At 56.9% G+C, this 19,499-nt stretch overlaps 7 protein-coding genes across 7 annotated transcripts; 4 read left to right on the top strand and 3 right to left on the bottom strand.

Annotated features, from left to right (window-relative positions):
• Positions 1-893: 893 nt before the first annotated feature.
• On the top strand, positions 894-1,298 carry TRAVEDRAFT_127897 (uncharacterized protein; the record flags this gene model as incomplete). Its single annotated transcript, XM_008042500.1, has 1 exon — positions 894-1,298. A coding segment is annotated over one exon (405 nt), but the record flags the coding sequence as incomplete, so codon positions are not given.
• Positions 1,299-3,192: 1,894 nt separating this feature from the next.
• Positions 3,193-3,423, top strand: TRAVEDRAFT_128135 (uncharacterized protein; the record flags this gene model as incomplete). Its single annotated transcript, XM_008042499.1, has 1 exon — positions 3,193-3,423. One exon carries the CDS (start codon positions 3,193-3,195, stop codon positions 3,421-3,423), a length of 231 nt encoding a protein of 76 aa, XP_008040690.1.
• A 4,555-nt stretch (positions 3,424-7,978) lies between these two features.
• Positions 7,979-9,010, bottom strand: TRAVEDRAFT_59699 (uncharacterized protein). Its single transcript, XM_008042498.1, has 3 exons — positions 8,941-9,010; positions 8,159-8,883; positions 7,979-8,098 (listed from the first exon to the last, which is right to left on the bottom strand). Exons 2-3 carry the CDS (start codon positions 8,745-8,747, stop codon positions 8,079-8,081), a joined length of 609 nt encoding a protein of 202 aa, XP_008040689.1. The 5' UTR covers positions 8,748-8,883; positions 8,941-9,010; the 3' UTR covers positions 7,979-8,078.
• A 247-nt stretch (positions 9,011-9,257) lies between these two features.
• On the bottom strand, positions 9,258-10,724 carry TRAVEDRAFT_151424 (uncharacterized protein). Its single transcript, XM_008042497.1, has 5 exons — positions 10,610-10,724; positions 10,468-10,537; positions 10,364-10,405; positions 9,455-10,312; positions 9,258-9,390 (listed from the first exon to the last, which is right to left on the bottom strand). The coding sequence occupies exons 1-5, from the start codon at positions 10,672-10,674 to the stop codon at positions 9,364-9,366; spliced, it is 1,062 nt and encodes a 353-aa protein (XP_008040688.1). The 5' UTR covers positions 10,675-10,724; the 3' UTR covers positions 9,258-9,363.
• A 2,056-nt stretch (positions 10,725-12,780) lies between these two features.
• TRAVEDRAFT_127646 (iron permease) lies at positions 12,781-14,897 on the top strand (the record flags this gene model as incomplete). The annotated part of the gene is made up of 10 exons (XM_008042496.1): positions 12,781-12,897; positions 12,955-13,186; positions 13,242-13,347; positions 13,403-13,420; positions 13,485-13,655; positions 13,724-13,892; positions 13,946-13,986; positions 14,037-14,083; positions 14,137-14,501; positions 14,562-14,897. The coding sequence occupies 10 exons, from the start codon at positions 12,781-12,783 to the stop codon at positions 14,895-14,897; spliced, it is 1,602 nt and encodes a 533-aa protein (XP_008040687.1).
• Positions 14,898-15,187: 290 nt separating this feature from the next.
• TRAVEDRAFT_30190 (ABC1-domain-containing protein) lies at positions 15,188-17,840 on the top strand. The gene is made up of 10 exons (XM_008041907.1): positions 15,188-15,566; positions 15,617-15,895; positions 15,954-16,041; positions 16,104-16,286; positions 16,345-16,430; positions 16,486-16,974; positions 17,031-17,138; positions 17,197-17,349; positions 17,413-17,603; positions 17,667-17,840. The coding sequence occupies exons 2-10, from the start codon at positions 15,707-15,709 to the stop codon at positions 17,764-17,766; spliced, it is 1,587 nt and encodes a 528-aa protein (XP_008040098.1). The 5' UTR covers positions 15,188-15,566; positions 15,617-15,706; the 3' UTR covers positions 17,767-17,840.
• A 49-nt stretch (positions 17,841-17,889) lies between these two features.
• Positions 17,890-19,001, bottom strand: TRAVEDRAFT_59695 (phospholipid methyltransferase). Its single transcript, XM_008042495.1, has 5 exons — positions 18,870-19,001; positions 18,699-18,804; positions 18,383-18,640; positions 18,244-18,318; positions 17,890-18,181 (listed from the first exon to the last, which is right to left on the bottom strand). Exons 1-5 carry the CDS (start codon positions 18,976-18,978, stop codon positions 18,115-18,117), a joined length of 615 nt encoding a protein of 204 aa, XP_008040686.1. The 5' UTR covers positions 18,979-19,001; the 3' UTR covers positions 17,890-18,114.
• Positions 19,002-19,499: the final 498 nt, after the last annotated feature.

Here is a 19,499-nt window from a genome sequence, read left to right as displayed (position 1 = left end):
CAAACAGAGGTTTGGGAGTTTGGGAGTTGAAGGACCGGAGGTACGGCCGGAGTTCCGGGAGTTCGGAAGTACAGTACTAAGTCCCGGAAATGGGATACTTCCCGGAAAAGGGTGCAAGTCCCGGAAGTTGGAATGAAGTCCCGGAAATCGGAGTTGTTGTCGCACGGGATGTAACACACATCCACAACACCACCACGGGAAACAACAGTCGATTGAACAACTCCCAGCAACGGAAGCCCTCCGCGGTGGAACCTTCACCTAGGATGAATTTGTTTGTAGTAAAGCGACCAGATCTGCCTTGCACTGCTCCAGGTCGCATGGATCAACCCAGACACACACTGGGTCAGGTATCACATCCTGCTCTGAAGCCTGTGGCCACCAAGGCAGCATTGCAGTGCTTCTCATGTGGGCAAATTGGGCATTTCATGTTGGACCCGGCCTGTCCCAACCATGGCAAGAAGACCGCTCCTGGTCAGCGCATGTTCACGCAATAAGTAGTGGATTACACCTCAGACAATGGACAACAGAACACGCCCGTCGAGACCCTGATGGTTGAATTTGACATTGCTGAAGCCACAGGCCATGCGGAGGACACACAGGGATTGGCCCTGGAGACCGAAATGGTCCAGGACTTCCTGCAGTCCAAATTTGAGTTTGTAGGGTTGCAATATGAATCTGCGGACAAACAAGTCCAGTCGGAATGGGAAGATTTCAAACACAACGACACTGTGTATATGAAAAGCATGCAAGTTGAGGCAATTGCCTTGAAAGGATCAGCAAATGAGCCACGGATCCACAGCATGGCTGTCGCCAATAAACGCGGCCTGCGCCATGCATGAATCTATGACGCTAAGGTCCGCAAGATTGAGGACCCCACTGCTCAACCCTGCCAGGTTCACAAAGCCCAAGACACTCTATGTGTGGAGATACCGATCAATGGTATTAGGGCATTGGTATTGTTCGACTTGGGCTGCACTACCGACTCCATTACACCGGAGTTTGCGTATTTGTGCAAAGCAGGCAGGATTGACCTGCAGGAGCCAGTAGGCCTCCAACTTGGGACCAAGGGTAGTCGTACAAAAATCAATTTCGGGGCACAAGCTGAAATTGCACTGGGCTCAGTGCGTAATGCACACTACTTCAATGTCCTCGACATCGACAAGTACGATGCAATACTGGGAACAGTATTCTGTTGTAAGTATGGTATCGTACTGGACTTTGCAAACGACCGTGTCTCAGTCAGGAAACAGAGCATCCCACTCTTCAAGGAGGAAGCCATCTCCAAGATAACAAAATGATCAAAGGAGCCCATTAAGTGGGTAACTGAGAACGGACCGTCGGTCCAATAGGGGAGCATGGCAACGTCCACAAAAGTGGAACCTCCCCATACACGCTGATGCACTCAAGTCTCCCGTAACGGACGCTAGGACGTCGGGGTCGATGGGCCGAGAGGACGAGACCCGAGAAGTGTCTTGTGTGAGCGGGGGGTTCCGAGTACGATCCCGAGTACCCTACGACGCGGAAGGTGCGGGGAGGGGCCGAGCGAGCTTTTCGCTCCTGGCCTGTGAGGAAGGGATTGCGCGGACAATACGTGCTATTGCGGGGCGCAACGCGGGGGATCGGGGACGTGGGCTTTGGGAGTAGTACTCACTGTACGCAAAGAGACGAGGACGTCGGGGATGTTGTCGGGAGGGAACTCGCTGGCGCTGTCGAAGTCGCAGTCGCAGACGCCGTCGCAATCGCAAACTTGAGCTCTGAAGGGGTAAGAGAGAGTGGGATTTCCCGGAGCTCGGGGCCCCGCGTATATACAGGAGGGGCCAGAGCCGTACGGGAAGGATAAGACATAAAAGATGCACCCGTCGCGCAAGGCGCAACGGGCGCGACGATTGGGCCCCCTACGGGGGCCGCGCTCTGCGGGCCTTGCCTAGACTGTCGGGGCCGCGCGGTGTGATTGGTGGGCGGGGATGCATGCGCCGCGACCCCCGACGAGCGTATCGGGCGTTTCGTACTGCCCTCGAACCCCGATGCTTGTGGGGCTTGGCGCCCCCGGTCGGGACCACTTATCGCGGCTCGCCTTGCTCGACTCGCGGGTGGCGAGTGAGGGGTGGTGCGTGAGCGACGATGGGGCTTCGGGGAGGCTCAGGGCCGCTCGGGGCGCAGTACCCGCTAGGGAGTCGGCGTCGGGGCGGTCCGAGCTCGAGCGTGGTGCCCGCACCGCGGCGGGTGGCAGGCGCGGTGAGTACGCATCAACGCTATGCAAGACCGCAATGGTCATCAGAAGGGGGAGGGAACAGCCATATTGCCGTGACAATTCCGGTTCAACACCAAGTGTGAGCCGTTACCAGCCATGCTCCTGTAATTACAGAGTGCATAGTGCTGACACTTCATTCGCTGAGAGGTCCACACAAGGACTGCTTTGGATTTGATGACCCTTATGGGGTCAATGAGATGTTAGATTGCATAGCGAGCAATGCATGAGAGTACAAGGAAATTTGATGGTCCCATGTTGGGTTTGTCATCAACAATGACAAGGAAAAGGAGTTGATTAAGCTCTGAGAGAAGTGGTCTAAATCCACTAAGGACATCATGTGTCCTGCTCCTGAGGAACTCCTTCCTTTCCGAGAGGTGAATCACCAGATTCCCCTTATTGACGAGAAGAAAATCTACCACTATCACCTGCCTCGGTACACAGACACAATCAAGACTGATCTAATGACAAAAATCAACCGTTATGTGAAAGCAGGATGGTGGTGGCTGGCCACAGTAACACAAGCAGCGCTGCTGCTGTGTGTGGCCAAGAAGAACAGCAAGTTGAGAACCATCATTAATGCACGACAGAGGAATGAGAATATGGTCCACATTGTGGCGCACTCTCAAAAGGCTCGGATTCACTTGCAAGAAGGTATGTGCCACTCTATTGGCCTGTTGGCCTCCTCTAAGTCGCGTCAACCCATTCTGCTTCCGAAGATCTCAAAGACGGCACTCGAATGCAATCACAAACGCCGCATGCAATATATTGCGCACATGGGCATCAACTACAAAGCTGAGCAGCTCGTCTTCGTGGATGAGAGTTCGTTCGATCGCCGGACTTCATACCGTGGCTCGGTGTGGGCGTTGAAAGGTCGATGCGCATATTGGAGCTGCTTCTACGTCCGCGGGAAGAGGTCAGTGCATCAATTTGTTTCTACATGTATGGCAAGCTCACAATCCCGAACTAGGTATTCTGTCCTGCCTGCTTTGAGCCTCGATGGTATCATTTGGTGTGACATTGTCAATGGCTCCTTCAACACGCAGCGGTTTTTAGCTTTCATCCATGGCTTGCTCACTCAAATGCAACCGTTCCCACACCCGAGGTCTGTCATCGTCATGGACAACGCCAAAATCCACAAGGCACCTGAGATTTTGGAACTCATTGAGTCATAGTACGTCAATTGTGAACATGTATGCAACACGACTTACACGTTACAATAGTGGCATGCGGGTCGAGTATCTGCCTGCCTACTCTCCCGATTTCAACCCGATCGAGCAGGTGTTCTCAATCATGAAGGCCCATTTTCCAGCGCCACTTCCCTCATTTTGCACGCTCCAGTACATCTGGGACAAACACTACCGACGATGTCGAAGCTCGCAGTATGCTCTTGGATGTGGTGTACTTGGTGACGCCTGATAAAGCAGAGTTGTTCTTTTGTCATAGCCGTTACCTATGAAGTATGATATTCATGTTGCGAGTTTTGCTATGCTTGTTACAAAGAAAACAAATTATTCATTTGACTAGAAAAACGAGCGTGTACTATAGTATGAGGGACAAAATGAGTGTGGTATCGTGCAGTTGAAGCTGAGAGAGGAATCAATGGTATTGCCTGTGTTTGTCTCGACCTCCTGATATGCACTCTGTACAGTGATCTTCCGATGCAAATCAAATAAGACGACCTGCAACACCTACACTCATGCCTGGAATAAGACCACAAAGGTCATTTACAGTCAGTGGGAGAAGATCATCGAGGCGAAGCAAGCCAAGATGAGCAAACAATGGTCCATATTGCTGATAGTTCTGCTGGTCCATACCACGTGCCGGATCGGCGTCGAGCTGATGGAGCCACTCGTCAAGGTGTGGATTATACACCGGCACGGGAGCAGCGTATCCATTCCCATCGTCTGAGTTAGGACTAGCATCACGGTGGCGGCGGCGAGATGGTGAGGGTGTGACTGGGGAGCGGGATGGCGCAGAACGGCGACAATGATGAGGAGTTTGAGGTGCGCCATTTCGCGTAGCATCCGCACGATCACTGGGATGTGGCGCCGGTGGCCCTGCAAATTGCAGACCATACCCTGGCGGGTATGCGGGCGGAAGACCGGGTACCGGGCCCATGTTGTACAGCATTGGTGCAGTGACAGGAAAGCCATACATAGGCGGGAAAACAGGAGCGCTAGGGGCGAGAGGAGGAAGGACAGACGCGAGTGGATGGTTGCCGTACGGGTTGAGCACACCCATTAGCATCTGAACGAGTGCTTGGGGTGTTGAAGGGGGGATGGGGATTTGGGGATGAGGAGCTGCAGGAGCCACAGGTGCCATTGCCGGTGCTGTGGGAGCGGGAGCGGAGACGGAAGTGACTGTAGCAGGCTCAATGCTTGCAGGTGCCTCCGGTTGGACTGGCACACCGAGGTCTGGTGAAAGCTGCTTCGGGAATTCTGTCGGGCTTGCCTTGTCGCTGATCTAGAAGGTGAAGCATGAGACAAGGGTGTCAAAGTTGTATTGCAGCACACCTACAATCAGATACGCCCATTTGCTCATGGCTTTCATCGTGAGCTGACGGTGATCGCCGGGTGGGAGTACAATGCATGGCTTCTTGCATGCAGCACAGAAATACCGGGTCTGCAAGTCTTCGATTACCTTGCCTACAGGACTGCTGGAGGTATCTTGAGCTTCTGCACCGCTACGCTGGCCGCCGCTAGCGGATGCTCCCTTGTTGTCAGTCTATAGATTGTATATAGCGGGTGAGAACGTTAAGATCATGTCCTGTGCATAGACGTACCTGAGGCGGAGTATCGTCATCACCGACTCTTGACAAGATGATGGAGAACGGCTTCACAGTCCCATGACCACAGTTCTTGGCCTTCTCACTCTTGATGTGGGCGGTGATCTGTTCCCGAAGGCTGTCCCACTCGTCGTGGTCTTGCAGAAGTGTCGGTGCAAGTTTCTTGGTACCCTTCTGCTCCCAAGGGAGGATATATGCCACTCGCAGCAAGGATGGCTCACAGGCCATCTTGAGGGCGATCTGGGAACGCGCCGACCACCACAGGGTATCTGACGAGATCTGGACTTCTCGCAGCGCTTCCCCGCATGGAACCTTGAATGTAATCTTGAAGACTTCTCGTGCGAATGAATATAGTGTTGTCAGGTCAACTTCATGATTGCACAGAAGCTCATGCACGCACCTGGGATTTCCGAATCTGAATCCGAGCCCGCCGGGGTGGTTTCTGCCTTCTTCTTTCCCTTCTTCTTCCCCTTCACCGACATAATTTGATCGATAGCTTCAATGCTTATGACCGGCTCTTTACGCCCCGAGTCATTAGTAAAGATATGAAGACGTCAGTACATGGCAAGTGCAGAGATAGACAGCAGCATGTAGTACGTACCGCTCGGCTGAGCCTGAGCCGGACGAGGTGGGCTGTTGTCCTGCAATATGATATCTTCATCATCATCACCCTTCTCTTCGTCATTCTCGTCATCCTCTTCTTCTTCATCGTCACCATCGTCGATTTCTTCGGCATTGGCGTCTCCGGAGATATTCCTCGCCGCTTGATACAGCTTGCTCCCGGCGCTGGGCGTCACAGCTGCCTCCGGGGCGGCGCCAGAGCCCTCGATGCTGACTGGCGCATGGATGTCAACACTTGAGCAGCAGTGAGGGTGTTGTCGTCCACTGTCGCACTGCCCTGGCTCTTCGAAGAATTCTCCTTCGGGGCCCTTCTCACAGGACGTGGTCTCAGTGGCGGCTTCGGCGGCTTGACAGGCGTTGCAGGCTCAGGAGTATCTGCCGTCTTCTTTTTTCGGTTGTTTTTGCGGTTTCCCATATAGACAGAAAAGATGTATAGTAGTTGGATAAGCGAATGTGTGGATTAGAAATGTGTGAAGCAGATGAGTGGAGTAGCAGAGTGAAGTGTAGTTGTGGGCGCTTCTACATCGCACATAGCCCTCAAATTGTGGCACAGATGTTGTATCACACACACCTTGCACGTCCTCGTAAATGAACAAAAACTTAACATACAGAGTCTATCATGATGGCTGGACATGCACATGAGATATCCGCTACGTGGATAGCATAGATACAGCAGATGCTGACAAAAATATGTACTGTACCTCCAGGACCAAAGTGGCGGGGGGTTTGGGGTGTGACCGGCCGGACACGACTGTCCAAAGCGGCGCAACCGGCGGTGCCTGTGACCACCCGGTAGGCAAAGCGGCGCAGGGCCCCACAGGGCCGCCAAAAACGCCTTTTTGGAGTGTGACCGGTGTCGGCTCGCCGCCGCTGAAGCGGTGGGGGCGACTGTGACGTGGGACACACCCCCTAAAGCGGCGCGGCGGAGGTCGCTGTGACCTGTGACCCGCCGCTTTGGTCCTGGAGGTACAGTACAGGCAGTGGCCCACCGCTCAAGTAGTAAGCTTTGACAATGGACAGATCGCTATACTTTCCGAATGTGTCACCCTGCCCTCCGTGGCCCCTCTAGCACACCCTAAATGCTCCTCCTACGCGCCTGCGATGCGCGGTTCGTCCGCTATCCGTGTTCGCGTGCCGGAGGGGGTCGCCAAGAGCAGTTTGGTGAAAGTGATCGGATCGCGGCGCGAGTTGTACCGTGCCCTGCGCGCAGACGAGACGAGTCCAGAACTAAAGAAATAAAGCCGAAACCTGTAGAATTGAGCGAGCTATGGACGTTCGAAGTGGACGTGCTCCGAGAGCGAGGAGTGTGCGAAAAAATCGAAATCAGGCCGGGGACAAGCGCCCTGCAACCTGCAATAGTCACTCACTAGGTGCATGAAGACTTGCAGCTTCAGAGTGTTGAGGGATGGTGGGGGTCAAAGATCAAGATGGGATGACCGTTCCGAGCTAGCTGGGGGCCCTTTAGTATGCAATCTCAAGCCCTGCGCCCTGAGCCTATTCGAGGAGAAGTAGAGAGCCTACACACGCGTAAGCGGTTGTAGGCAGAACTCCGTTCAGACAGTCCGGTGCGAAGGGTCGAGTAGTCCGTAGTACATGACGTACGCAGGGCGTACTACGAGCGCGAATGGACGATTTGGGCCCGTCGGCGAGCACGGCCGTGTGGCCCGCCTTCTGGGCGGGTCTATGCGAAGAAGACGTAGACGGTCTATTCGCAAACGACGAGTACACGAAGTAGTCCGATCTGGTCGGAGCCCGAATAAAAATGGGCTGAACGCAGTGAACGTGAGCAAAATCTGGGCGAAATCTGGGCGAAATCCTCATAGACGCACATTCACCCGCAAGAAAATGTGCCGCTGCGCCCTGCAGTGTACCATCCGGACGAAATCGGGCGCTAACAGGCCTGTTGGCCCCGGACATTTTGGTCGTTTTCGGGGTCCGGCTCAACAGGCATCCCCACCCATTGTCGGGGGTCCCCGCTGACCGCGGTGTCCCCAGACGCAGGTGCACAGATGCGAAGTTTGTTCTCGTCTTGGCCTCTTGTAGTGAGGGCCACCAGAGGGGATACGGCGGCTCCGTACCGCGCGCCTGACGGTGGGGCACGTTGTATATAAAGACGGCAAAGGCGCTGGGACACGAGCGGGTATCGGGGAGGGCGAGAGGAGAGGCTGGTGGCTTACGCCCGAGTGCACCGCGCGGCGCTGGGCGGGTCGAGTTGACGTCGGTAGAGAACCAGGCACGCGAAGCGAGTTTAGCGGTGCACATGGAAGGGGGCGGTCCCAAGAGCCGGAGGCCAGGAGTCGACTTGACTTGTACCAGCCTATATGATACTCAAGTTCGCATTGCATATACATTGAGACACACGGACATCCCTGTGGGTTGATACCTCGCGCATCTACGGTGCATCATGCATGCATAGGTCTTTCAGTCCTGAGGCAATCCCTCTATAGACCATCAAGCTCTTCAGTTACGCCCACACGCGACCAAAGAAACGCAGAACTCACCGCCTACGACAAATCCCGCCGCGACCCACAAATCCTGCGACACCCATTGCCGCTCAACAGTGTACGCGATGAGCGCCCCGCTCGCATTCGGCACATCGCCCGCCCCGAGCTCGATCCCGTTATCGCAGATATACCGCAGCAGGAAGGCGATGTCCGCCCCGTCGGTGATCTTCTTCCCGTCCGACGCCCTCCCAGGCATCGACCCGCACTTCGCATCCAGCAGCAGCCGCGGGTGCAGCACGCGCACCCCGTCCACCGCGACCGTCGGCGTGCCCGCGTCGAACGCGCCCCTGAACAGCGCCGGGGGCGCGAGCACGTCGATGTCGACGCCCGTCGCAGCGTGCCGCGTGTGCCGCGTGCGCGGCTCGATGGCGAACGTGCCCGCGGCTTTGAGGAGCTGGCGCGCGGCGGGGGTGCACCCGCGCGGGACGACGACGTCGATGTCGTCCGTGAGGCGCTGCCCGCCGAGCAGGAGGCAGGCGCCACCGCCGACGATGGCGTATGGGATGTCATCGCCGAGCGCGGTGGCAACGGCTTTCGCGGCGGCTTTTGTGGAGGCGCGGGTGACGATCGTTCTTGAATGCGACATGCCGATAGGTACTTGGACCGTGGTTGGCTTGTATATGTGTACAGTGCTCGGGATCGAGATGGATCGCCGCACGTATATACTTGCAGTCCAGCCGGTGTCCTACGCAGACCCGGGGAAAGGCGCTGATCCAAGTCGCCTATGTAGATGTACATCAGCGTGATTCATACATAGATAGAAATGCGAGACGGCCTACTAAGTCTATAGCTGATAGAAAATGTCTACGGCGGGTATCGGGCAAAAAACGAGTTCGAATCCTGGAATCGCGGTGCTACGCTGACGTATAATGTGGTTGACGATGAGAGTCCAAATTACGCAGCAGCGCTTGAAACTGATACTTATCGGTGACCAGCAAACGCCGGCAAATGGGCGGCAAGAGTCATGTTGGCCAAGCAGCTCTATGTCCCTCGCAGCCGCTACGAAGGTCTAAAGAGCGCCCTAGAGGGAAGAGCATATGGGTTCTCATGGATAGAGTTCTCGCTGCATGGTCTCAGGGTCCAGAGCCGTAAGCTGGTGCATGTGGTCCACGAGACCAACCAATACGATACGATACCTTCCTAGACATAGCATAAATTACAGACAGCAATAGCATAGCGCGACCCCCGTCCATTATTATGTCTTAGTCATACGCAGCGACCAGATAACTCTGCGAAATCGAGCCCTAGTCAGCGCTGGGCATCATAAGGGGGATACGAAAGCACGATACGCACCTCCCGTTCCTGAAGAAACTCCAGATACGTCAGCGCGAGCGCGATGTAGAACGCGGGCTCGACGCCGAGGACGCGGACCTGCCGCTCATCCAGCTCGATCAGCCCCGAGTTGCAGTGTGCGGTCCAGACCGGCGTCCGGTCGTGGAACGTCAGCAGCGGAACCGGCGTAAGTGGGTTCCCGTCGCTCGTGCCCGCGCCCGCCTCAGCACCCGCAATTAGCCTCGGCTCAACCTCGCTCGTTGGAGAGGTGGGTGGCGCCGGTGTCGGTGCCGGCAGAGGCGCAGAGGGTATGGGCGAGAGCGTGAACGAGTAGGAATGGCTCGGGGCGTTGTTTTTAATCACGGACATGAGTCGCGTGAATATCGATACCTGCTGCACCTGCTCCGGGATGTGTGCGCGGGAGTGCGGGGTCAACACGAAGTGCGTGACCGCAGATTGCACAGTCGGCGGCGCGGGTCGGCGCTGAGGCCGAAGCGTCGGGGAGAGGGACACGGAGTCGAGCTTTGCGTGCACGGAGCGCGGCGAGGGCGGGTTGACCACGATGGAGGGGCCCTGTGGTGGTGTTGGTGGATAGGAGTGCATGGAGTCGCGGCTGCCATTGGTGAGCGTCGCATCCGAGTCGGTCGAGAAGTTCGTGATTATGGAAGGACGTGTTCGTGATGGCGGTGACGTCGGTGTTGCAGGGAGATTCGTCCGGCACGCAAACGAAAGGGCGGCCTCTGCATGATAGGGCGACGTTTGCGGTATTGGGGTGAGGGAAATGAACACGCCCGGGGGGAAGGAGGGTGCGCGCACGCGGATATACCACCCGCGCTTCGGCCGGTGGATTGTCCAAAGCAGCGTAGAGGTCTCGTTATCCTGCTATGAGATTAGTTGTGTCCGAGCTGAAAGAGAGGCCTCGGTGCGCACCACAATGTGTTCGATAATCTCGTCGTCCGACAGGAATCTTTCCTTCACAGATGTGAGGTTAGCTTCACGGCTCTGTCTCGCATGCGCGTTGCAGCCACACTCGCCTTGTACCACACTACCCTCTCCGATCCCTCCGCCTGAACATTCACTCGCATGTCCTCAAGAACGTCGGAGCTATGCAAGGGGTCAATGTCGATCAGCCAAGACAGAGGCAAGGACGTCATGCCTAGGCTCACAAGTCCTTACCTTTGCACAACATACCGCGCCGTTTCAGAGTCCCCTGCACCAGTACTGACTCCAGAAGTAGACATGAGATAGGTCCTCAAGGTGTTCTCAAAGGACGTGCGGGAGTGAGCGGCGGAAGAGTGAAAGGCTGGCACTGCGCTGCCACTCAGAGATGGTTGCTGCGCCCACGTTAGCGCCCATTGGAGCTTAATGGGTGTCTGACACTGCCCACCAATCGGAAGTGTCCGGAGCCCATCCGGGCCGTGCATGGAATTCACTGTCTCGGTCCGACGGCTCGTTCGCGTTCTTTCCTTCTGACCACCGCGACGACGCAGGCCTTGTCTCCTCTGCAGCTTGGCTGGTACGTTGGCGTGCAGCGCATACGGGTGATCGCAGGCTTTTGATACTGATGGGTACGTGCAGTGAATGGGGTGATACAACCAAATTGGCGCGAGCGCCGTTTGAGACGCTTCGACAAGGTTTGACATGGGACAGTCGCTGTGAATGCTCCCGGGCCAGTGCCGCTGCGACGCCCTACGGAGCCTGCAACCTTGCAAACGGTCACTGCAATACGACCTCGGTTAGGCAGGGGTGCGCGGCCGGGGGGAGCTCTTCCCATTTGGGCGGATCCCTGACCGGACGAGCCAGGCTCGGACCACAAGGGGGTCCATTCTGGCAGGCTCACCATCTCGGCATGCTCACGCATCTTGAATATATTACTTAGAAGGTATGTCGTAGGAAGCATCTATGACCGTATATGGACGTAGGACACGCTAACGCAATTTCAGTCTACGAAGTCAGTTTCTGTCCCTGACAATAACAGGAACCAACAGGTACCGCAAACATTGCGTATATGCCACTCGCGGGAGTCTGAGGGAAGTCGCCGAAGGCTTGTGTCATAGCATCTTTCGAAACGGGCTTCTCCATGACAGCCTTGGCTTTATACGACGGCGGCCGGAGCGCGCCTGGAGCGGTGTCGTAACCTTGCGGTGCGCTCTTGTCACCTTGGGATTTACCGTGTCTGAGGCTCAGCCGTGGCGTCAGGGTTCGACCAACACTACTGCGATCATGTGCTCCAAGGCGCATGAATAGGCAAGTTACCAAGCGCATATATGGTGCCATGAGAAGAGGCGGACGTCTTGAACAACTCCCGGACATTGAACGCTACTCTTATCCATCTCAATGCGTGTAGCTCAAGCTTCAAGGCCTGAACGCTTCGAAAGCGGCCGCCAGGGTCTCCGGACGCTTTCGTCCCAAGGCCGCAGCCCCGGCGTGAGGTTATCTTCATTCCGTCGGGGCATGAATAGCTCCCGGGCCCTTCATACTACCGCCCTTCATTGGGACTTTGTGCGGTACTCCCAAACATAGAACGTTACATCAAAGCGCTACACTCAACAACTCCCGAGGTAGATACGCATGTGTGGTGCTCACGTCCGAGGTTGGCTGCGAACATGGCCTAGGCGCGCAGGCGCGGTGATGCGAAATACGATGGCGTGACATTGCTCGCCAACGTCGCATGGCATCAACGGCGCGGTCGCACGGGCGAGAGCGGTTTCGTGTGTCACAAAGCGGTGTATTTTGGGCGCACGACGTCCTCAAACGCCGCCGAGGCACACCGCCCTCGTGTGCAATTTCCGGTGAGCAGATCCTGGTTATACGTTGCCAATTGATTGCCCGGCGTGCTGCTATGGTCGGAAATGTCACCGCCCATTTGCAATCGAGGGGCCAGACGCCGCCAGGAGTATTTGGCAGGCCACGGCCAGACGGTTGCACGTTCCCTCCTTTCCCCCCAACCCACCCAGGGCTTCTTCTCCCTCTTCCCTCTGCTTCCTCTTGTTGTATTAACTTTAGGGCGACTATTCTTCCGTAAACCATCAACACATTCCCGCCTTCGGAACCGCAATAACTATCACACTTAAGCGTCGCCCCAGAGCCGACGCGTATAATGGCTTCCCCGATGCGGATCATGCTCGAGGAGAAGTGCGTGCTTCCCTGTATCACGCCATTCACGCCGTTGACGGGTCCAACCGCCCTTCCCCTTTGCCTGCAGCCTCTCCACAACGTCCTTCATCCAGGACGCCAAGCCCCCTCCCGGGCTCGTTGGCTCGAGTAACCATCTCGCGCCCGAGCGTCCGATGGAGCTCGTGGACCTTAGGCGTATAAGCGTCCAAACCCGCGTCTCCGTAGTACCCATGGCCAGCACGTCCATTCACGATATCCAACCAACTCCGAAGGGCAAGCGAGGCTTAACATTCTGGCTGGTGTTCGCCTCCAACCTCCTGGTGGAGATGCTGTCTGCGCTAGACCTGGTAAGTCCGCCCGTACCTGTGATGTCGCTGTGACGCTAGAGCTAATGCTGGTCCCAGACGGCTGTCTCCACCGCCCTACCAACGATCGTGCAACGTTTGAACGGAAACGACTTCATCTGGGCCGGTGGTGCATATACGATCGCCTCAACCGCCGTGCTGCCTCTCGTCGGCGGCCTAGTATCTGGTTTCGGGCGCAAATATGTCCTCATTGTCTTCGTCACCTTCTTCGCAGTCGGCTCCGTGATCTGCGGAGCTGCTCAGAATATGACCATGCTCATCGCTGGTCGAGGTCAGTCCGGTGGCGATCACATCCTCCGACGGGACGAACTCACATTCCATCACAGCGATCCAAGGTATCGGCAGCGGCGGGAGCTTGTCCGTCACCGAGATCATCTTCGCCGATATGGTACCGCTCCCCGAACGAGGCAAGTTCCAGGGTATCGCCGCCGCGTACGTTATGTTGCGCCCATCCCACGCCTCTGACCCGCGCTGACTATCCCCGCAGGGTTTGGGCACTGGCATGGTACGTAGTCGCGCCCAGAACTGCCTCTCGTCGCCGCTGTCACGGGCTGACGCGCAGCTCGCAGCGCCATCGGACCGCCCATCGGAGGCGCTCTCGCAGGTTCCGGCGCATGGCGCTGGCTCTTCTACATGAACATCCCGCTGTGCGCGCTCGCGACCGCTGCGATCCTCTTCTGCCTCCCGAACATCGTTCCGAAGGGGAGTGCGATGAAGAAGATCGCAGAGATGGACTGGATGTGAGTGTTATTACCACCGCGGCGCGCTCCGCCATGACCGCATGCTGACTGCGGTACCTCGCGCGCAGCGGAAACGCCGTCATCGTCACGAGCACGATTCTGGTGTTCCTTGGACTGACCTGGGGCGGCCTCCGTTTCCCGTGGATCTCGCCCGAAGTGCTCATCACGCTCATCCTGGGTGTGATCGGCATCACTGTGTTCTTCGTCATCGAGAAGCTTTGGCTGCACGGCCAAACTGTGAGTTTACGTATCACCACTTCATAGGGCGATGGCGCTGAATTGCTTACTAGGTTCCTGAATTCTTCTTCACGAACCGGACAACTCTCAGCGGGTACGTGATCTTTGAGTCTATAGCGGTACCATGACTCTAACGACCAACAGATATCTTGGAACGTTCTTCCACGGCGTCGTCTCTCTGACTGCTGTTTGTGAGTTCACAAAGCCTTTGCCTGCATATACGCGTCCCTCTGACTCTGCTTAGACTATCTACCTATTTATCTGCAAGCCTCGAAAGAAGCGAGCGCGCTCAAGTCCGGCATCGAAATGTTCGGTCTCTCCTTCACGATCCCGATCTTTGCCATCGTCGCCGGTGTCAGCGTCGAGATCATCCACATCTATCGCCCGCAGAACTACGTCGGGTGGCTGTTCAGCATCGTCGGTTTCGTCCTGCTGTCGCTTTTGAACGAGAAGAGCAGCGCGGCGACGTACATCGGCTTCCAGATCCCCCTCGGCGTTGGCCTCGGCATACTGTGGATCAGCACGCAGTTCCCCATCCTCGCACCGCTCCCGGTCTCGAACAGCGCATACGCCCTCGCGTTCTTCGTTTTCGTCCGCAACTTCGCGCAGGTGAGCACATACCTCGGAATCCGTTATCCTTGCGCATACTGACAGACGACGCGAACGCAGAGTTGGGGCATCGTTGTCGGCGGCGCGATCTTGCAGAACGTGCTGACGGAGAAGCTGCCGAAGTCGCTCACAGATACACTCCCGAAGGACCAGGAGTACGCGTACCAGCTCATCCCGACGATCCCGGGCATGCTCGAACCGCAGAAGAGCGAGGTGCGCGCGGCGTTCGCGGACGGCACGAAGCTCATCTGGCAGGTCATGATCGGGCTGTCCGTCGCGGGGCTGCTGACGTGCCTGCTTATGCGCGAAGAGGAGATGAAGACGGAGATGGACGAGACATGGGCCGTCGTCGACAAGGCGAAGAAGGTTAGCGACGACGACGAGGAGCACGCGTGAGCGTCCGTTCTGGCGGGCACACGATGCATGGTACTGTTGTGCATATGTAATCTACTATACTACTGGACGCTATTATATTGCGACGAATAATGTCAAGTCCTGCGGCTGGTCGTGGCGACAGATGATGGAACAATGTAACACTGTCTTTACTTGGAGATGCAATGTGCGCGACTCAAGTGCTTTCCGGGCCTCCGACACGGATCAAAATGTTCGGAGCGCCCGTGCCTCAGCGTCATCCTTGGAAAGTTCGTCTCGAACCGACCTGCGACGCGAACGCGTGGCTGTCTCTCTTCTCGACGCCCACCATGCCCTGCTAAGTCCTAGACGCTTTTCTTTGACCGTGACATGCCTCCTGGTCCAGCGTACACGTGGCTATGCATCGCCAGCTCGGTCTGCAACATCCTTTCGCATGCCGCACACATTCGCGCATCTCAGCTCTCGCGGGCGCGGCAAGCAATATGCGAAACGGAAATACTTACACGAAGACGAGAGAGAGACGAGTCGTATCCGTACGAAGGCGCTGGGGCGACATCCTCTCAAGGTCCTCAACTTCAGCCACCCGTGCAGAGCTCTCTTCGTAGCAAGTTGAAGGAATCCCGCAACAGTCCTCCAGAGACACTAGGGAGCATACCCCGTGGCGGGGATGTAGCAGGTTATACGGCTGAAGCAGTACGTTGAATCATTCGTGCCGCTAGGGTCACTCACAGAGCGTGCAGTAGGCCGTAAGTCCAAGTCCAAGTCCTCTTGAGTCTAAGCCGCCCCCATCTGTCGCAGTGCGGATGGAGGCAATAGAGAGGTCTTCGCGTTCAATGCAGAGTGTGCCCGTGACCGCACCGTGCGAACCGACAGCATCTGCAGACCTACCGAAGATTCACCAGAGCGTGCAAGCTACATCAGTGGAAAGCTATGCTTCGCCAACACCATCGCCAGCAGAGAAGAGAGAAGCACCATCCATTGAGGATGCGTCTGTGAGCACAGGTGTTCCCGGCCCTGGAGAAGTACGTTGAAGCATGCACCTGAAACCCCTCCGACATACTAACATCTTCTGATGTTCAGCAAGTGTCTCTTGAACAACTACGCAACCGGAACCTGCAGTCCTCCAAAGTGCCGTCATCACGGATAGGGCGTTTGTTCCACTACGGAGGTGAGTGTACCCGGGCCATCGTCTAGTTAGAAACAGTGACCTCAATGTACTGGGTATCAAAGGTCTCGCGGCGTCACTAGGTTATGGCGCAGCATCCGAGATACTGCGTCGTACGACAAGCGGCACGGATGAGCACGCGCCTTCCTCGCTCATGCTCACCGAGGGAAACATCAAACGACTCGTGTCAAAACTCACCCAGATGCGTGGCGCAGCGCTCAAATTAGGGCAATTCATGAGCATCCAAGGTCTGCCCAGGGCATACATCTGCCGTTATCACGCCACTGACGGACCTCGCTCTGTAAGACAGTCATGTACTCCCACCGGAGATCGAGGATATCTTCCGCCGGGTGCAGGATAGCGCGCACTACATGCCTGACTGGCAAATGGAGGTGGGGTCCATTTGCCCTCCGCTGCCCGGAAGCAATCTCACACTGTAACGCGTAGCAAGTGATGCGGGACGCCCTCGGGCCGTCCTGGATGGACACCTTCGAGTCGTTCGACCGCCTTCCCTTTGCAGCGGCCTCCATTGGGCAGGTGCATTCTGCTGTCTTGAAAGCCTCTGCCTCCCCGACTTCCGCGCCCGCGCGCGTCGCCGTCAAGGTGCAGTTCCCGAACATCGTGAACTCGATCGCAAGCGACCTCGGGTACGTGAAGATGCTGCTCACCGCGGGCAAGCTCCTTCCGCGGGGGCTCTTCCTCGACCGCACGATCCAGGTCATGAAGGAGGAGCTCGCGGACGAGTGCGACTACGCGCGCGAGGCGGGCTTCGTGCGCCGCTTTGGGCAGGCGGACCACCTTGGGGCCGACCCGCGCTTCACGGTGCCTTGGGTCTGGGAGGGCAGCACGGAGCGCGTGCTGGTCATGGAGCACGTCGACGGCGTGAGCGTGGGCGGGGCTGTGATCGATCGCCTCTCGCAGCGCGATAGGAACGACGTGAGCGTGCACATGTGCGGTTTGTAGGGATCACACTGACGTACGGCGCTGGATAGATCGCGGCGCGCATCATAGAGCTCTGCTTGCGCGAGCTGTTCGTGTTCAGGGTGATGCAAACTGACCCGAACTGGACGAACTTCCTCTGGAACCCGCATACGCGCAAGGTGGGCGCGCATCTCGTTCAATCCCCATCGGTGGTATTGACGTTTACTCCCGGTCTAGGTTGAGCTAGTTGACTTTGGGGCCACCCGTGAATACTCGAAGGAGTTCATCGACAACTGGCTGCACCTCCTTTCCGCTGCCGTCGCCGAAGATCGTGACGCGTGCGTCGAATGGAGCCTGAAGCTGGGGTACCTCACCGGCCAGGAGAATGAGGTTCGACTTCGATCCGCTATATACACTGCACGACTGATTGACTGACTGCGCAACCCCATTCAGGTCATGCTCGACGCGCACGTCAAGTCGATGGTGCTGCTCGGCACGCCGTTCAAGGCGACCACTCCGCAGCCGTTCACATTCGGTCCTGGGTCCGCCTGGGCAGACATCACGGCGGAGATCAGGGCGCAGATCCCAGTCATGCTCCAGCACCGGCTCACACCTCCGCCACGGGAGACCTACAGCTTAAACAGGTGCGTTTGGGTGTTATGTTGCTGCCCAGGGTTGCGACTGACGGTGTATCCGGATGGTCCCAGGAAACTGAGTGGCGCGTTCTTGCTCGCGTCGAGGTTGGGCGCCGAGGTCGATTGCAGGAAGCTGTGGACGGGTGTTGTAGAGGGATATCGGTATGGTTGATGTTATATTTTAGTACACTATCCTCGCTCTGCTGTAGACGTGACGTAATAGCACGGACACTGCCCCACCTCATCAACATCGCACTGAGTAAAGCTGTGTCATGATCGTTAGTCTGGTTTCTGAGGACACCGAATTCTTTGCATTTACACAAACCCTGGCGGCGTACGTGATGAGGAACAGCGACATGCATACACGGCTACAGGTCATTGTATATGCGACTAGGTAGGGTAATGCGCTGTTGAAAGTATACTGAATTACACTACGGTGTATAGGGGTGGCGGGTGTTGAACCTCAGTGTCGTCTACAAAAAATCCATCTGTGTCCCAAAGTCGTGAGTCGTGAGATCGTTCAGAGCTCCTTCCTAGACTCTGCCTGCGCAGCCGCCCGCTTGGAGTATATCGCGTCCGTGAATGGGCTGGAAAGCACATAGACGTAAGATTGGGTAGCGCGAGGACCGTTAATGCGCGATGCACGTACCCCTCAAACCGAAGCGCAATCAAGTACACAATGTACACGTACGCCGTGACGAATAGCCCAGCGGGGCGCTCGAACCTGGCAAGACACGACCGTTACGTCAACAGGCTGCACGCACGCGCGGCGCGAGGTGGGCACTCACCAGAGGGCGGTCGCGGCGAAGGACATCGTGCTCCCGACGTACATCGGATCGCGCAGGACGTTGAACGGGAAGCCCTCGACGCGGTGGTCCATGAGGATCCCAAAGTAGTCGCCCAGGAAAGTCCCAGTGACCCCGAGTGCCCAAGTAGAGGTCACGACGAAGATCTGCCCGAGGCTGAAGAGCACGGCGGGGATGAGCGTATCTAGTGGTTCTGGCAGTAGCTTCACTTGCGGCTGCTCTAGCACTGCGCGGTGGTATCTGTGCGGACGTGTCAGCGGCAGTGAACGGGGCAGCGTCATATGGTAGGGGGACGTACAGCGAGTCGCGCAACATGCCCGCGGAGAAGATGCACAGTGCAAGGAAGTAGCACCCATACCGCGCGTTCCCTCCAAATATGCGCGTTATCGTCTTGTTCCTGTACTCTGCGCGCGAGAGGGCGCGGGGGTCAGTACGAGCTCGGAGGGGCGACAGCGGTGTCGGGACACACCATTGCGCGCGACGATATTCCACGCGGTCGGGTTGAACGCGATCGACGCGACACATGCGATCAAGGAGGGCTTGGAGAGGTCGATGAAGGTCGTGAGCGAGCTCGCCATATTTTGGGTCGTGGAGGACGTCGTGAGCGATGAGCACAGAGCAGCAACCAATTGTGCCACGCCGCCACTTCAAGCTCGCCAGACTTTTGGGGCGTATTTCACGTGTCTGCGGACATTTTGGGCGCCTGTTGGGGATACATATTAGGCGCCGGATGTACTTCGCGGTACAATTCGGCGTCTATCGTACCAGCCAATCAGGAGGCATGTCTCTGACCAGCCTCATAATAACGGCCCTCGACAACTTTCTATGTGATACTTGAGGTTAATCTCCCACCTGGTTTGGTCTATGTGATTCTTGTCTGTCTATAGGCTCGTAAACTAGCCTCACGTTCGGGGCGGAAGACAATCGTTCCTCCCGAAGGGTCTGTCTATGGCCGGCCCCGCGTCGTCTCCGCGCACTGCACTCGTTTCTATCGCAGCCTTATGCCACACATAGCACGTTCGCGATCTGCCGGGACTCAACCTTACGAGACCTGGGACATGCCCCCCCCCCCCCCCCCCCCCCCCCCCCCCCCCCCCCC

This window comes from Trametes versicolor, assembly GCF_000271585.1.
Source record: "Trametes versicolor FP-101664 SS1 unplaced genomic scaffold TRAVEscaffold_8, whole genome shotgun sequence".
NCBI lineage: Eukaryota > Fungi > Basidiomycota > Agaricomycetes > Polyporales > Polyporaceae > Trametes > Trametes versicolor.
This window is presented reverse-complemented; position numbering and strand designations above follow the sequence as displayed.

Coding starts and splice junctions, on each gene's coding strand:
- TRAVEDRAFT_30190 (XM_008041907.1), top strand. CDS start 15,707: ATGCAGAGTGTGCCCGTGACCGCACCGTGCGAACCGACAGCATCTGCA. Junction 16,042..16,103: donor GCGTTTGTTCCACTACGGAG/GTGAGTGTACCC, acceptor TGGGTATCAAAG/GTCTCGCGGCGTCACTAGGT. Junction 16,431..16,485: donor TGCCTGACTGGCAAATGGAG/GTGGGGTCCATT, acceptor TGTAACGCGTAG/CAAGTGATGCGGGACGCCCT.
- TRAVEDRAFT_151424 (XM_008042497.1), bottom strand. CDS start 10,674: ATGTCTACTTCTGGAGTCAGTACTGGTGCAGGGGACTCTGAAACGGCG. Junction 10,313..10,363: donor AGATTATCGAACACATTGTG/GTGCGCACCGAG, acceptor ATCTCATAGCAG/GATAACGAGACCTCTACGCT. Junction 9,391..9,454: donor AGTTTCTTCAGGAACGGGAG/GTGCGTATCGTG, acceptor TCGATTTCGCAG/AGTTATCTGGTCGCTGCGTA.
- TRAVEDRAFT_59699 (XM_008042498.1), bottom strand. CDS start 8,747: ATGTCGCATTCAAGAACGATCGTCACCCGCGCCTCCACAAAAGCCGCC. Junction 8,099..8,158: donor GGCGGGATTTGTCGTAGGCG/GTGAGTTCTGCG, acceptor GATGGTCTATAG/AGGGATTGCCTCAGGACTGA.
- TRAVEDRAFT_59695 (XM_008042495.1), bottom strand. CDS start 18,978: ATGGCGAGCTCGCTCACGACCTTCATCGACCTCTCCAAGCCCTCCTTG. Junction 18,641..18,698: donor GGCATGTTGCGCGACTCGCT/GTACGTCCCCCT, acceptor ACGTCCGCACAG/ATACCACCGCGCAGTGCTAG. Junction 18,319..18,382: donor TTCGCCGCGACCGCCCTCTG/GTGAGTGCCCAC, acceptor GTGTCTTGCCAG/GTTCGAGCGCCCCGCTGGGC.